A 16,646-nucleotide genomic window follows, 5' to 3' on the forward strand; every position below is an offset into this window, starting at 1 on the left:
AAGTTTGTAGAGGGTTGGGGGTGGGATGGGGAATTTAAAGGTAGTTTTTTCTTTTTTATATATCAAATACTACATGTATTTGGATTAAGTTTGAAATATTGTGATATGTTTGTTAAGTGACGGTGCCCAAGAAGAGTAGCGTGAACTGTCTCAATGACGACTTCCCAGTAGCACTAACTTCTACTATAATGAAATGCTTCAAGAAGCTGGACATGGCCAGAATTAACACGTACCTAAGTAAAGATCTGGACCCAATGCAAATCACCTATTGTCACCATTGTATCTACTTTAGAGTAATTTTGCTAGCTCTCCACTTAACTCTGGATCACCTCAAAAACTGTAATTCATACATACAGCTGCTCTTCATCGACTACAGCTCGCCCTTCAGTATCATTATTCCCTCACTGCTGGTCAAGAAGCTACAAACTCTAGGCCTCTGTACCCCACTCTGCAACTGGATCCTTGACTTTCTCATTGGAAAATCATGGTCAGTACGAATTGGATACAGTGTCTCCTCCTCACTGATTATCAACACAGGCACACCCAAAGGATGTGTGCTTAGCCCACTGCTCTAATTCTTATACATCCAGACACAATTCCAATGCCATCTACAAGTTTGCCAATGACACTACAATTGTCGGCAGAATCACAAACGGCAATGAGGAAACGTACAGGAGGGAGATAGATCAGCTCGTTGGATGATGTATTGACAACGACCTTGCACTCAACATCAGCAAAACCAAGGAGATGAATGAGGACTTCACGAGGAAGTCAGGAGAACAAAACCTAGTCCTCATTGAGGGCTCAGTAGTTGAGAGAGTCAAGAACATCAAATTCCTGGGTGCCATCATCTCTGAAGATCTGTCCTGGAACCTCATAAAGAAGGCTCGCCAGCAGCTTTACTTTGTGAAGTGTCTGAGGCAGTTCAGTATGTCACCAAAGAATCTTGTAAACTTTTGCAGGTGTACCATGGAGAGCCTTCTGGCTGGTTGCATCACTGCCTGGTATGGAGGCGCTAACTCTCAAGACAAGAATAAATTCGAGAGGGTTGCTAACTTGGCCTGCGACATCACAGGCACTAGACTTCACTCCATTGAGGGCCTCTACATGAGGTGATGTCTTAAAAAGGTAGTCTCTATCCTCAAAGACCCCCACCACCCAGGCCATGCCCTCTTCCCTCTGCTAACATCAGGAAAAAGGTACAGGGGCCTAAAGACGAGCACTCAATGGCACAAGGACAGCTTCTTCTCCGCTGCCATCAGATTCCTGAATAATCAATGAACCAAAGACACTGCCTTAATTTTTGTCCACTATTATCGGTGTTATTATTTTATTTTTAATAATGTTGTAATATAGTTATAAAATGTATCTTTGCACTATATGATGCTACCACAAAACACTGAATTTCATGACATTTTCATGTTGATAAATCTTGATTCTGATTATAAAAATGGATAAAATGTGAAGTATAGTCAATGCTTTGTACTTTCTGGTTTGCTGACAGCAAAGGATACTTCAAAGAAATTAGTTTTATTTCTTTACTTGATGAATGTGTTTCTTGGTATCACAGATCTCTCACTGATAACATATGACTGAAGGTCAAGGTCAAACAACCCCACAGAATTCACTAAATCTGATCTTTAGGATCAGTTTGGCCTGCCTTCCTTTCCCCACTGACTGTAAAGTCGCATGTAACAGGCATGCTAAGGGTTGATTATCTTCCAATTTATCACAATTAGTTCACAATTACTCTAAATAATTATTCATCACAGCATACATTTGATATCTGACTTCTATTGCTGTTGGTTATCACATGGCTGGTTGAGATATTTTCCCTTCATTTATGACATGTGGTGATCAACATATTAATTTACCAGCTAACTGCCCAAATCCCTCGTGCTCTAGATTGATTAAAATATTTCCACTGCATTTTATTGAAAACATGATAACATGTAATTATCGATGTTGTGTATTAGTTGACCCCCACCCCCCTTTTATTTTGGCCACAACTGTCCACCCATCGAAGTTTCTGATGGTCCAATCACAGATCCCCGCCCCGACCTCCCGCCCATCTGAACTCCCGACCTCCCGCCCATCTGAACTCCCGACCTCCCGCCCATCTGAACTCCCGACCTCCCGCCCATCTGAACTCCCGACCTCCCGCCCATCTGAACTCCCGACCTCCCGCCCATCTGAACTCCCGACCTCCCGCCCATCTGAACTCCCGACCGCCCGCCCATCTGAACTCCCGACCGCCCGCCCATCTGAACTCCCGACCGCCCGCCCATCTGAACTCCCGACCGCCCGCCCATCTGAACTCCCGACCGCCCGCCCATCTGAACTCCCGACCGCCCGCCCATCTGAACTCCCGACCGCCCGCCCATCTGAACTCCCGACCGCCCGCCCATCTGAACTCCCGACCGCCCGCCCATCTGAACTCCCGACCGCCCGCCCATCTGAACTCCCGACCGCCCGCCCATCTGAACTCCCGACCGCCCGCCCATCTGAACTCCCGACCGCCCGCCCATCTGAACTCCCGACCGCCCGCCCATCTGAACTCCTGACCGCCCGCCCATCTGAACTCCCGACCGCCCACCCATCTGAGCGCATGACGCCCCGACCGCCAAACACCCCCCCCAATCTGAGCTCCTGACACTCCTCGTGGACCCTCGCCCTGCCTACCTGCCCACCAAGCTCCCGAAGAACCCCCGACCACAGACTCTCCTGATGCCCTGAACACAGAATCACCAACCAGTTCTGGCAATCCGAGCTCCCGGCGCCTTGAACGAAGAAGGTATTTACCTCAGTCAAAAGTTTGACTTGTGTAAAAGTTGACCCCCCCTCCCCCCAAATTTAATCCAAATAATTTGTTCAAAAAATTTGGCAATTACATGAATATATATGGTATTTGTATTTTCTAAATTGAAAAGAAAAGTTGTTAAATACCTTTTTTGTTCACATGTTCATTTTGTCTGCCTAACTTTCCATTTATAGTTCTCCATTTTGGGTTGATTTTAGCTGGAGAAATCTCCTTCAGTCATGTATGGAGCATCATTAGTATCAGAAAAATGACATAAAAGGGCACTTTTTTCAAAAAAAATGTCGTCTTTGTCTCTTCTGCTGTGATGGGTGACAAATTACCATCCAGGAAAGAAGGGCAGCCTTTGCCAGAACTACTACCAATGATGTGGGATGTACTTTAAAGTAGTGGGGAAAATTCATGTGATAAAGCCATCTGGTTGTATAAATTGTTTTCCTGCTAACAATATAATCAATACGATGCATAGATAAAGTGGTTTGTAAAATTTGCACGTGTTACTGAAGGTCCCTGCGTGTTATTTTTTTTACAGGCTGCTGCAGAATCAGCGGAAGCCCAGACCATGCGCTCTGTGCAGCAGACCTTGGCGTCCACGAGTCTTTCAACTTCCCTTCTTATGAATTCATCACTTTCCCAGCATGCACCTGTCTCAGTGTCAACCCAGACCCTGCCAAGGGCAATTGCCCCCAAACCAATGAGATTGCCGTTGCAAGGCAATCAGCTGGCCTCGGTTTCTATCACTCCAAGCATGTCGTCACACATTACAGCACCGATGGGCACCACTATGGTCCCCACTTCACCTTCACCCCAGTTAAGCCCTCCACTGCAGTCTCAACAGCACCAGATGCAGCAGATGCAACCGCATCAATTGCAACGCTTCCAGCAACATCACATGCAGCACCAATTGCGTCAGCAGATACATGAGCAGCAAATGCACCATCAAATGCAGCTACAGTTGCGCCAGCAACTGCACATGCAGCTGCATCCACCTCAGCCCTCACCGCCTCAGCACTCCCCAGCTGCCTCCCAACCGCTGGTTGCCTCACAGGTCACTTCTCCTCTTCCCACACGGTCAAGTCCGCAGCCGGTCCAGCAGCAGCAGCAATCTCCGCTACAAACCCAGGCCCAGGCCCAAGTATTTTCACAGGTCAGTAAATATTAAAAACAAAACAAATTAACAAGAAAAAAAATACATATTCCAGTTCATCAGGACGATGTGCCAGCGTGTATGTTAATGAATAATGTTCCTGGAATGGGAATTGACTGGAATTTCATAAATTGATGAATCTAATGTATTGATTACTTCACCCTGTTTAAAAAAAAATTGTCTTGTGATTAAACTAATCACAATTAATTTGTAATGAATTTCCCACCCAAGGTTTATTATTAATTAAAAGGTGAAGCTGAGCATTTTAGCTCCGTTTTGCGCTATGCATTTTTTCTTTTAAAGTGTAAAATGAGAAAAAAAACAGATTTTCATATGAAAATTATAACAGTAAATAAAGCTGTGTGGTAATTGGTACAGTATAACCAAATTTGCAATTTGATATAGAAATTAATAGATTGTTCAAAATACTGAACGATTAGACCCACTTAATCAAATAGCTTAATTGGTGGCTTCCAGGAAATCATTCTCATTAGATGGTGAATTCGATGATATTAATTGGCACTTATCTCTTTATTCGGCAGAAATTAATGTTATTTCCACCTTTCTATTATCTCATTAGGCCACATAAATGGTCAAAATGATCCTACTAGAGATGACTCGCATCAGCTCTCAATGGCAAATCCACTGGTTGAGGGATGTTACTTTAAAATAAGAAAGGATTTGGAATCCATAAGATGCATCAACTGTTGCGGACATTTTTTCTCCTCTGTGCGGGAAGCCAACACGAATTTTTCAGGGAAACAAAAAGATCTTTATTCCATCCTATTCACTTAAAGATCTCTTCTTGGATTTAGTGCACTTTTGAGGAAGGCCTTCATACTTCATTTGTATTGATGGTTCTTTCATTCTTCTGAAATGAACCCCAAAGATAACACACTGATAATCTGATTCCACGACTGATAACACTCAGGAAAATGCAGTTCCACTCTGTACTGGTATGTTACCTTGCAAATAAAATCCATCTGTTCTGCAATCTCCCAGTGACCATCGTTGAACAGAATTAAGAATGCGTAATGAGCTTGATTTGATGAAGCAGGAAATGAATTAAATTCTACACCAATTGGTCTCTGATTGCCTCCCATTTTACTAACTTTTTTTTCCTTTGAATTCTCTGAGTGGATATTAGATGCAAGCTTTCATTTTGATTGTCCTTCCTACATTATAATCAACTACATTATAATCAACAGAACATTTGTTTCCAACTTTTTGCTTCCCAGATGCAAACTCTATTGGAATACTAACAAGAATCTAAGATCGTGTATTTAAGAAATACTATCATTGAATTGGACTGTTCTAAATAGATTGCAGTAATAAAATATCTTATCAGTTGTCTAGTCGTTCACCAGTAAATGAATTTGTAATTTGTATTAATAGCATTGAGAAAGAAGTACTGAGTACCTTTGTGCATCCTGCCTGCACACAGATGGGATTAGCAGTTCACATTATTTCATTTCTCATCCAAGTGCTTCAGAAATGAGGCGGCCATCGTAATGTTCATCCAGAACAGCATGGCTGTCGTCCCCAGCTGTCTCTAGTGATTAATTACAGCATCTGTCCTGTCAGAAGCTATAGTGGAGAAGTCTGGTTAAAATTGCAAATTAGCAGTGGCAACAACCTTAAACTGATGATAAAATAAAAATTAAAAACCAGCAAGTGTCATGGATGATTGGAATCCCAATACACACTGGGGTATATGCGAGGCTATGTGTCCACAGCTACCAGCTCTTAGATGTAAACAGAAATTAAAATAATAAAGCAGTCACAAAATAGCAGGTATCGCGTTGAAGCTGAACTACACTGTTTTGTTGATAAGCTTCTCCTTTGCTCTGAAAGGTTCAGCATTTTGATCCCTGTGTACAAATATTTAATGGTGCAGTGGTGTATATCTGATTAAATTCTTAAATCATTCCTTGGAATAAATTAGATGGGAAGAAGAGAAAGCTTTGTGAGGGGAAATGATCTCCTCCAATTAACATTTCATCTGCTATCAGAAAGTTAATATGAATTGGGCATCGTTACAATATAGAGATAATTCTGTGTAACTCAGCTTTCATATTTTTTTTTGTCAGGTATAATTCCATTTTTACTTTGAACAAAAGAGTAACATGAATCATATTTTAATTTACGTTTATTTTTGGCAATTTCAGACATTAAAGTTTGCATGACTCATTCTGCCCTGGGGAAATTAGCTGCCTCCGATGTAAAATTATGATGTGATATTTCACTTGCATGAGCAGAAATTTTGACCCTTCATTGCTTATTCATGGCACAAATACTTAACATGTCAATAATGTACCATCATGTTGAAAAAATAATTTCAACAGTGAGATTTAAATAATTCTACTTGTTTTCATCTAATGCAGCAAGATGCATACTGGGATCTTTACCATGCTGGCTGGCAAAGAGCTTTATCATTATTTCTATTTGCATTAGTTGAATGAAAACAAAGAATAGTTTTAATTACAATTGGCACTAGGTCATTAATCATTAACAGTACAACAATCCTGGTGACTGTATACACCATAATTTCAGTCACCTGACCCATTTATATTTGCAGTATTACTAGACAGATGGATTAAAATCTCAGGTTTAACCAGTGTCTTCTGCCTTGCTCTATTGAATAGTCTTTAAGCATTTGAAAAGATTCTTTCTATTACCCACTTCATGGAGTAGTTTGCCGTACTGGACTAGAGTATAACCTTTCTTGCCCCTTTGTTTAGCTTTTGTATTGTAACAGCTGTTATCATTGTTTTTGGTCAGCTGTGATTGCTGGAGGGAAAATAGGACCAGATGGTGTTTTGCTATGCATGAATGGAGTGTTAGAGTAGTTTGGACTGAATAGGGCACGATTGAATGGTGTCTGTTCACCACCTGCCCCCTGAGCAGGCAGTACTTGGATCAGAGTAGCATGATCTGTCTTGGACTGAGTAGATTTGGACGGGAAAATATAAGAGAACTTTGTTGGATTCAGCTCATATTTATTGATCTGCTGTGGGGGCAGCAGCATTTTGCAGTAGACAGTCAATTTGATTTAATTGGATATGACACCCCATGTACATGTAATCTATCATTGTTTTCTTTCAATACAGTTTTATCTGTTTGTTTCCATGGAAACATGGAATTGTCGTACAGCATCAGATAAAGGAAGGAAGGAGGCAAGAAAATGTTTTTTTTCCCCTTTTGTTCATCTTCTGGTAATAATGTTGCCTGTATCAAAAGATACAAATCTTCAATCCGCATTTCCACCCAGTTTTCTACTGCAGGCACCAGTCTAAATATGCAAAGGCAGAATAGCTTTTGAGGACATCTCATTGTTGTTCCAATTAATTTCAAAGATTAAAGCGTGTAAAATGGTGTTTTTGCTGATTTTTAATTTGCATAGTAAATACTAATTGTTGGGCAGACTTTACAAGGACAAGCGCTCTGAATATAATACTTTTTTTTGTGCCTAAAATGACCTCGCTTTTGTTGTGCAGGTCTTTGCCTATCTAATTTGCATGCAACCCTTGCTGGCCCTTGTCTGTAGGAAGCCAAGGCAGAATTTTCTTCATTCCTGTATTTGCAGGTCACTCACTCCCTTGAAATGAATGATTGCGAGTTTTGTTGCTATGTATGAAGTTTAAAGCCTGACCTCAGACAGAATTCAGGGGCAAGATTGTGAATTTATTTAATTTTGTCTTTTGTCACTCATTACATAGCATAAGGCAACAGTGAGTGAGTGCACAGCATTACGTTCAGTGAATGACGGCAAGCCATTTGGACTAAAACTACATGCTGGAGACCTCTGGTTATTCACAACAAAGAACAATGGTATAATTATTCCCTGCCAACTGTTGCATCTTGTTTGAGTATTAGAGAAAGAAAATTTTACTGGCTCTGTCCTCCACTTCAGAACCATTTAAACATTGGATTAATTAGGGGGGGGGGTGGGTAATCATCTATTTAAATAGTTTTTAACTACTTCCAGACCTTTTCACCACCTCCGCCTGAAGTCCACCCTATCATCAGCTCTCCCCCACGAGCTCCTGTGGGCGCTACCACTCCAAAACGATGCATGAGGACTGGCTGTACAAATCCACCAATCCAGAGCGTGGAGTGGGATAGTGAATACTGTAGCAGCGAATGTGTAGTTAACCACTGCAGGTAACATTTCGCATATACCTGTTTTATCAGATCAGTCTGAATGAAAATGCATTTTCCAAGACACACATTTAAAAAAAAAACTGTGCACACAGTAGACACAAAATGGATCAAAATCTAAAAAAAACAGTATCTGCAGTGGTAGACATTGGAATGAATATATCTGGTAAAAATCAATTTCTGGCTGAAAGCAAGAATGAGGAAAGACTCTTGGCAATACATATCCTCTCTTTAGTATTTTCGTTATGCAAAACTTGATTTCAACCATCTCTCCTTGTCAGTTAGCACAAATCAATTAGTGATTAACCCTTCAATTGTACAAAATTACTGGAAGAGTAATCTTTTGATTTTAAATATGACTCTTTATGTGGAGCATCATTCATAGTGAGCAAACATTGCTGTAATAATTGAAGCCTTGAAACAGGTAGTTGGAACGGATGGTAAATACTCTAAATATTCACAAATAATGAGCTGAGTGGCATGTTAAGCACGGAGTCTTGAAAATTATACAGATGTTCATTTATCAATACAGTAAGCACTGTAGGTAATTATGGAGCTGAAATACTCATATTCTGTCTTTGTTTTAAGATTAATATCAGCTATTTAAACATTAAGCCATTTAATTTTTTTTCTTTTAATTATTGATCTAGCAAAACAAATGAATGATATCCTCAATGGCTGGGATGGAACTGCAAAATATGCATATTTTTAAAAAGTACAACAAAGCTAATGTTTCCTTGTTTCCATGTGACCGGCGATGGGCTTTCCAGCACCATGTCCCTTCCTGCCAGTGATAACGTGTGAGATGTGGGAACAACAAGCAAGAATAAAAACCCAGTTGAATGTCATTATTTGCTGTTGGTAATGATTCTCTCATGCTTTGTGAACGGAGACTTGTGGCTGAAGTGTGGATGCATTTTGAAAAATTACTATTGGCATTTATGGCACAGATCGTCGATTACCATGAGATGGTTGAACCCCACCTGTCAGTTAAAGCATCAATAACTGAATGCACAATTGAGAAACTGCAGGGTGTGATCCTAAAATTAATGTCTTTGTGTTCTTTCTTCCTGTTACGAACATTTAATTTGCAGATCTGAAACTCTAGGATGGGTAATGAGATTGGAAGACTAATCTGTAATAATGCTTTTTTTCCCTGAAACGTTGCTTAAAAGCATCTTTTAAACAAAATGCATTTTTAATCTGATTTAAAAACTAAGATGCGTTTTGTTCCTAAAAATCTATTCTCAATCCTTGTTCAATTGCCATTTTTAATCTCTTGTCAACCTTGGTAGAGAAAATATGGATCTTGCTGATCTACTTGGTACCTTCCAGTTCTGAAAATGTGTATCTACATTTGCTTTAGATTATATCTAATATCTTGTGTCTTCTGTAGGGATATCTTCATGGCGTGGGTTGCCTCTCGTAATCAGAACAATGGTGCTTCACTGGTGAAGATTGGCCATCAACATTTTTGAGCCAAAACTCAGCATTTATCAGACAGACTGCCAAGAAGGTGTTCTGAAAGGAAGCCTGACATGCTTTGTTTCCTTGTAGCTACATGGGCACATACTTCAGAAGACTTTCCAGTGACAGGCTATACAGACTTTCTTTAGGCCCACCTGCCATTTCTGCCAGTGCCTGGAGAGCTGGCCATTTTACATTGTGTAATGTAGCTTCAGATGATTATTTTGTTTGACATGAACTTAAAGGGCATGGCTTTTTAGTAAATGACGTGACTCTGCATGAGTGCTGGAGACTGTGAGAAGACTCAGATGGAAAAACTTCTTTTGTGACAGTGGTGTCATTGTGACCAGTCAAGACATAAAGTACTGAGTGAAGCATAATACTTAAGTGGAATGGTAACTTTTTTTTATAAACAATAGCTCTTTTACTTTTTAATGGCTTAAAGGGGACATTAGGTTTTCATTCAGAAATTATTTTGATTTTACCCATTGTAAACAATGATCATTCGAGAACATTGGTTTTTCACAGATGTAATTATTTTCTAAGTTCATAAGAAGCCAGGTTCGTCATGTAATCAAGCAGTCGTGGTATCTATGTAAAATCTTTTTCATTATTATTTTCTATTTCTGCAACCAAAAAGCATTATTTTAATATGTACTGTATTGTAGGAATTGCTTTTCGTATAGCAATTTCTTAGCATAGTCTACTCAATTGAACTGTGGCTCCTCTAAAGAAGAGTTCTGTGCATAAGGCCAAATGCTTTAAAAAAGCTCCTCTTTAATGCAGTAGTCAAGTTAGGAATGGCTAGTGAAAAAGCCCATAAAACCAAAATTGATAATGTTTAATATTTTTACTTCTGTTTGTATTTAAATTTTTGTAATAAAATGTGTTCTTATTTAAGGTTTAATTATTGAGAAACAATAGCTGATGTATTAATGATCGACTTTGCAGTGAAATATGTGTTTCTTCATTCAGAAACAAAAGTTTTCTTTCTCTATTGTAACTGATCTTTAATTTCCTTATTTTGGCTGTAATAAAAAGAGATGTGAAAATACTTCGGAGAACGTGTCATGAACCACGTGAAAGATAAGTTTGTTATTGTGGAATGTATCACTGCCACATTGGTGCATCAGGGTATTACAACGACTGATGTATCACAACCAACGTAGGGAAACTGAACCCACCAGAATACACATGGTGGGATAGCTAGATGGCTCCAAGGTCAAGAAAGTCGCTGCAAAATTAGAAGTCCAACTACATTCTGAACACAGCTCAGCTAATAATTTTAGTGGAACTGACAAAAATCTATTAATTGTTTAGGTCAATAGTTTTCAAACTTTTCCTCTCCACTTTCATACCACCTTAAGTAATCCGTGATTAGTAAGGGATTACTTAAGGTGGCATGTGAGTGGGGAAAAAGGTTGAGAACCACTGACCTAGACTGAATTGTAACTAAAATATTTTGCCTGAGAAAAATTGTAATTGGCTCATTTCCTTTGGAGTTATGAAATTGTGTACATAACGAGTCAATTAAAATAGTGGTTTTGAAACCTTTTCTTGACAAAAGATATGTTAGCTTTGGAAGCATTGCAGAGGAGGTTTACCATGAAGATTACAGAGATAAGGGGGTTATCTTATGAGGAGAGAAGATTTTCCTGGAACTACTATAATTCAGAAGGATGGGAAGGAATTTTATAGAAACATAAAATTATGAAAGGGATAAGATAGAAGCAGAAAAGTTGTTTCCATTGGCAGGTGAGACCAGAATGAAGGGACATCAAGATTCAGGGGAGTAAGTATTTTTTTTAATTTAAAAAATTATAAATAATGCCCATTAACAGGCCCTTTCAGCTCATGAGCCTATGCTGCCCATATAAACCCAAATAACTTACAATCCCAGATACGTTTCGAATGGTGGAAGGAAACCAAAGTACCTGGACGACAGAGATGAGGAGGAACTGCTTTACTCAGAGAGTAGTGAATCTGTGGAATTATCTACCCATGGAAGCAGTAGTATCTGCCTCTTTAAATAGATGTATGATACAGATGAATTTTTGAAATGGAGGGGAATTGAGGGTTATGTGGAAAAGGCAGGATGATTTCAGATTTCCTATTTCAGTTTTGTTGACAGAGTACATGACATCACATACAACCCTAAGATTCTATTTTCCTATGGATGAGGCAGAATTACCATTTATTAGTAGTGCTCAAAAAAATCCCTACAGATTTATAAGGATTTCCGGTGACAACTGCATGGAATAAGCAGTGTTGGTCGTTAGTTTCACTTAACTCTTTCCACTTCCAGACCTAATTTTTTTTGGACTAAGGGTTCAAAGTTTGGAGGAATTGTTCATTATTGAAGATATTAATAATCTCATCAAGAAAATGGCACCAAAAGTTCCTAAGGGAAAGGATACTACCGAATTTGAAGCAGAAGGATCTAATATGTTGGTTGTGGTCACCGGAATGATTAAGGCACAACTTCAAGATATTATGCAGAAATTAATAGATGCTATGCCAAAGCTAGAGGATAAACTTGACAGATCTACGTCAGCTTTGCCTATGTTTTAAATTTGTTTAATGATCTGGAAGGCAATGTAAGTAAGCTGGTAAAGAGCAGGTTGTCAGCCACAATAAATTAATGTCTCATCAGGTCAACCTTGAGGGTTGGAACAGAAGAAACAACATGTGTGCTTTGGGATTTAAAGAAGATGTTGAGAAAGGGAAAATCCCCAGTACAAGTTTTCACCAAGATACTTACTGAATGTATTGGTGATGAAGTTTTAACTGGAGATCTTCTGATGGATCGTGCTCATTGAATTCCCTTTCCAAAACTGCAGGTTGGAGATCAGCCAAAAGTGGTAATCATATGTGGTCATTATTTCCAGCAAAAAAGAACAGGTTATTCAAGCGCCTCATAAAAGAAAGGACTTGAATTACTAGGTTAACCTAATAGGTTGGTTAAAGACGTGCTCCGAAGAGGTTGTGACGAGAAAGAGGTTTCATGAGGTTATGGAGATTGTCTTCAAAAAAGGACTCAGACCAGTTATGCAGAATCGTTCAGAATGATTGCCAAAAAATGTATTTTAATGCTGTTAATCAAGCCTGAGCAGCAATACCAAACCTGATTTCAGCCACTTCTGGTCTGCCTTTGTCAGGAATGAGTTCATTTTTTCCCCCTATTTTTATGGAGCTGGTACCATTTTGGTCGAGTGGGGAGGGAAGCAGGGGAATTGGTTATTTTTCTCTGCTGATCTGAATTTCAAGGGGGATATACATCTGCAATTCAAAAATAGATGGTTGCGGAGATTTCCTCTCAATTAGATTTTTTTCCCCATATTTTATGGAATTGCTAACTGAGGGGCTAAGATCATACCTAAATAATTTTGTTGAAATTGATGGGAAAAATTCCTCACTTTTCCATTTGTTAAGAGCTGTCTAATTGATGGGGTTTTTTTGTGTTTCAACTCAGAGCTTCGTTTTTGATGAATTAAGAAATTTGCAAATAGTTTTGAATAGTTTGGCATTGAAAACATGAGTTAATAATGGATTGTATTAGTTTAAATTAGAAAGCTTTAGAGGGGGTGTGGCAAGGTGTTGTAAGGAATAGACGTGACTTCCAGCCCTCTCCCGACTCTTTGGTATTGTTTTGTCTTTAAATGCCCGTTAAAACCTTTTAAAGGTTAGATATAGTTAGAGCTGTTAAACTATTTTCCAATGATACAATTGTTGAAAAAAAGCAAGAAAAAACGGCAACAGATCATTAAGAAATTACATTTTCCGAAGATATCAGAGCCTACTTGTTTACAAGAAGCCAGGACTCAGCGTGGAATGGATCCAGGAGGAGAAGCACAGGAACCAGCAGCGGAGCTCCGTTCTTTGCCGGTAGGGCTCTTTAAAAATGGCGCCCGGCAGCCCTTAGAACAAAGGGCTAGCCGGGCGCGTGTATTTCAATCAACACCCACTATGAGCGCTGTTACAGAGCCTTTGACAGCTGAAACAGCTGGGAAGCCGCCAGCTGAAGGCTTGCAGTTAAAGGGACGTCCATTGACTGATGTAGCGGTGGCGCTGCGAAGTGCACCACCTGTAATGAAGATTCCTACAGACTTCAATGTGTCGGAGATGCTTGACAGAATATGGTTTGGGGATAACCCTCGCCATCAACCTCCAGATATTACTGGGGAGGCTATGGCAGGGGTTTCTACACGAAGTCACACTGCAAGAAAAGCAGTTAAATTAAGGGAGGGAATACAAGACCCTTTGGCTATTCAGAAACAACAGGACCCTATTGTGTCTGAATCTACTTCAGTGGATAAGTTTCTTAAGAGTCTTGAATCTAAGTTAGCTGTTACATTGAAAGAATTCGCTAAAACTTTATATCAACTTGATACTAAACTTAATACCTTGGTGGATATTAATATTCAACAGATGGCTGATAATGGAGCTTTTAAGCTTAAAACGAGTGAAAGACCTGATTTTTGTGACCAAGGTTTAGTTGAGGTACAAAATCAATTACAAGATGTCAATAAAACAATTGAAACTTTACAAATTCAGAATAAAAATTTAGTGAAAAAGGTTGATTATTTGGAGAATCAATCCAGACGGAATAATATAAAAATTGTTGGTTTACCAGAAGATATGGAAGGATCAGATCCAAGAAAATTTTTTACTGAGTGGATTCCACAAGTATTAGGACAAGATAAGTTCCCGGAAGGCTTAATACTGGAACGTGAGAAGAAAACCTTCTTTTGGACAAAAGCCACGACCTGTTTTGGTTCGTTGTTTAAATTATTATGATAGAGAGACAATTTTGCGTGTGGCCATAAGAAGTGCACAACAAAGAAGATCTCCTTTGATGGTTCAGAATAATCGTGTTTTTTTTATCTGGATTTGAGTCAAGAAGTTATGTCTCAACAATGTGAATTTAATTTTGTGAAAGAAATGTTGTGGAAAAAAGGTTATAAAGCAACATTTAGATATCCTGCGGTATTGAAGATTTTTCAAGATGGTTACCAACCAAAATTTTTTGATGATCCTAAGGATGCCATGGATTTTGCTCAATCGTTACCAATTACACAATTTCAGGAAAGATGTAGTCCTCCACAGTCCCCAAAGAGAGTGGAGACACAAGATGGGAATCGAATTCCAAGGAGAAATGGAAATAATGGTGGTCGAAGTGATAAAGTTGATTAAAAAAATAATAAAAAGAAATTTTTTTTTCTTTGAGAAAATTTTAAATAATGATGATAGTTTAAGTGAAACGTGAATTGGGAGAGGGAGCTGGGTGGGCACTATTTTCCAGAAGTCATCAGCTACGTGTGAGTTATCTCACACCCAATATTTTGTGAGACTTACCGCAATGAGCGGTTGACCCAGGAGGAGGTAGCAGTTGCCTCCTGCCTGGGTTTTTTTTCTTATTAAATTTTGGATTGAGGAGTGAAGGTTTTTTCTATTTTTAAATTTAAAAAAATTTTTTTTTCTTTTTTTTTGTAGTTCTAGGAGGGGATAAGGGGAGGGGTGTTTTTTTTCTTTCTTTGTGTTTTTTTTAAGTAATGTTTATATTTAAATTTGTTTTTTTTTAATATTTACAGTTTTAATAACTTTATTAAGCATAAGAAAGTATTTGATTGTTTAAAAAATTAAAAGTGGATGTGGTTTTTTTTGTAAAGTTTATTTAGTAGATAAGGAATATTTGAAATTTAAATGTGAATGGGATGGATAAGCTTTTTATTCTTTCTTTAACTTCAAGGTGAAAGGAGTGGTAATTCTGATGTATATTATTTTAGTTATAGAACGAAGGGAATAATGGTGAAAGTTATAAATTGAATTGTACAATTCTTAATGAGGCTTGAATTTTGTTTGTGGTTTATGCTCCATTTGTTGATGATATAGTTTTTGTTGTAGATGTGTTTTTATTATTTGGATATGTGAATTTTAATGTAATGATTGGGGATATTTAAACGTGGTATTAGAGCTTTTATTGGATAAGTATTCAAGTGTAAAAGGGAAAAATGGTGGAAGAGTACTAAAATTGAATTGTACAATGCTTAATGAGGTTTGAATTTTGTTTTAAGATGGTGGTTTATGTGACTAATATGATGATAGATGTGAAGTTAGTTGATATTTGGTGAAGGTTTATTTCTATAGAGAAAGTTTTTTTTCATCTTTTTTTCATGCTACAATTCTTTTTTAAGAATTGATTATTGTTTAAGAATTTTTGATAGATAATATTACTAATTTTACTAATTTTTTATATTAAGTTTGAGTTAAATACATGTTTTATCTTGACTCCGTTTGTTAAATATATGCATTTAAGTTTGATTTAAATATGTTTTTAAGTGTGAAATCTTAGTATTAATTACTTTTCTTTTTGTTAATATTTTAATCTGTTATGTTTTTGGTTTTTTTGTAAGTGGGTTTTTTTCTTACATATATTACTAACTTTATTAATTCTTCACTCTTTATTTTGGGGGGGTTGGACTAATTTGAGTTGGGTTATTAATGTTGTGTAATAATTATTGGGGGTATAGTTTATTTAGATTACTGATGCTGTATTGTAATTTCATTATCTTATTTTTAATTTTTTTAAATGTAATCTTATATTTTATTCATGTTATAAAATCTTAAATAACGTTTAAAAAAAAGAAAGCTTTAGAGTAGCTCAACTGAATTAAATATGGCGATTTGAAAAGATGTTTTACTTTGGGCTGGCTAAAATAGACATAATAATGGAATATGGTGATCTGAAGTAATGTCCCTGTTTTTTTTTTGTACAACATAATCTGATAAAATGGCATTTTGCTATATTTTTGTTAGGTTGTTTTGTCCAAAATCTTTGAAATACGGCATTTAGAAGTATGTTTGAGATTGTAGTCTTTGATAAATCAGGATAATGATGGCTGACGCTGTTGTTTTTAAGAGAATGCCTTTCTTTATGCTCAAGTGTGTAGAAATGGCTGCTCACATGATTTACAGTGATAATGGATTAATTATGTTTAGATTAGTTTTATTAATTCTTTATATGTCCGGTTGATGGAGTCGTCACAAATTTTC

General features: G+C 37.9%; 1 protein-coding gene and 1 long non-coding RNA gene across 3 annotated transcripts in view; one reads left to right on the top strand and one right to left on the bottom strand.

The window, feature by feature from the left end:
• The window catches only part of tox3 (TOX high mobility group box family member 3), a 109,605-nt gene extending 105,625 nt beyond the window's left edge, over window positions 1-3,980 (top strand). Inside the window, 1 exon segment of the mRNA XM_069901600.1 lies at window positions 3,351-3,980. Coding sequence (XP_069757701.1) covers window positions 3,351-3,980 — 630 coding nt within the window.
• The window catches only part of LOC138744844 (uncharacterized), a 154,948-nt gene that overhangs the window by 77,482 nt on the left and 60,820 nt on the right, over window positions 1-16,646 (bottom strand). The gene's annotated exons all lie outside the window — the stretch shown is intronic.

Source organism: Narcine bancroftii, chromosome 10 (assembly GCF_036971445.1).
Source record: "Narcine bancroftii isolate sNarBan1 chromosome 10, sNarBan1.hap1, whole genome shotgun sequence".
Classification (NCBI taxonomy): domain Eukaryota; kingdom Metazoa; phylum Chordata; class Chondrichthyes; order Torpediniformes; family Narcinidae; genus Narcine; species Narcine bancroftii.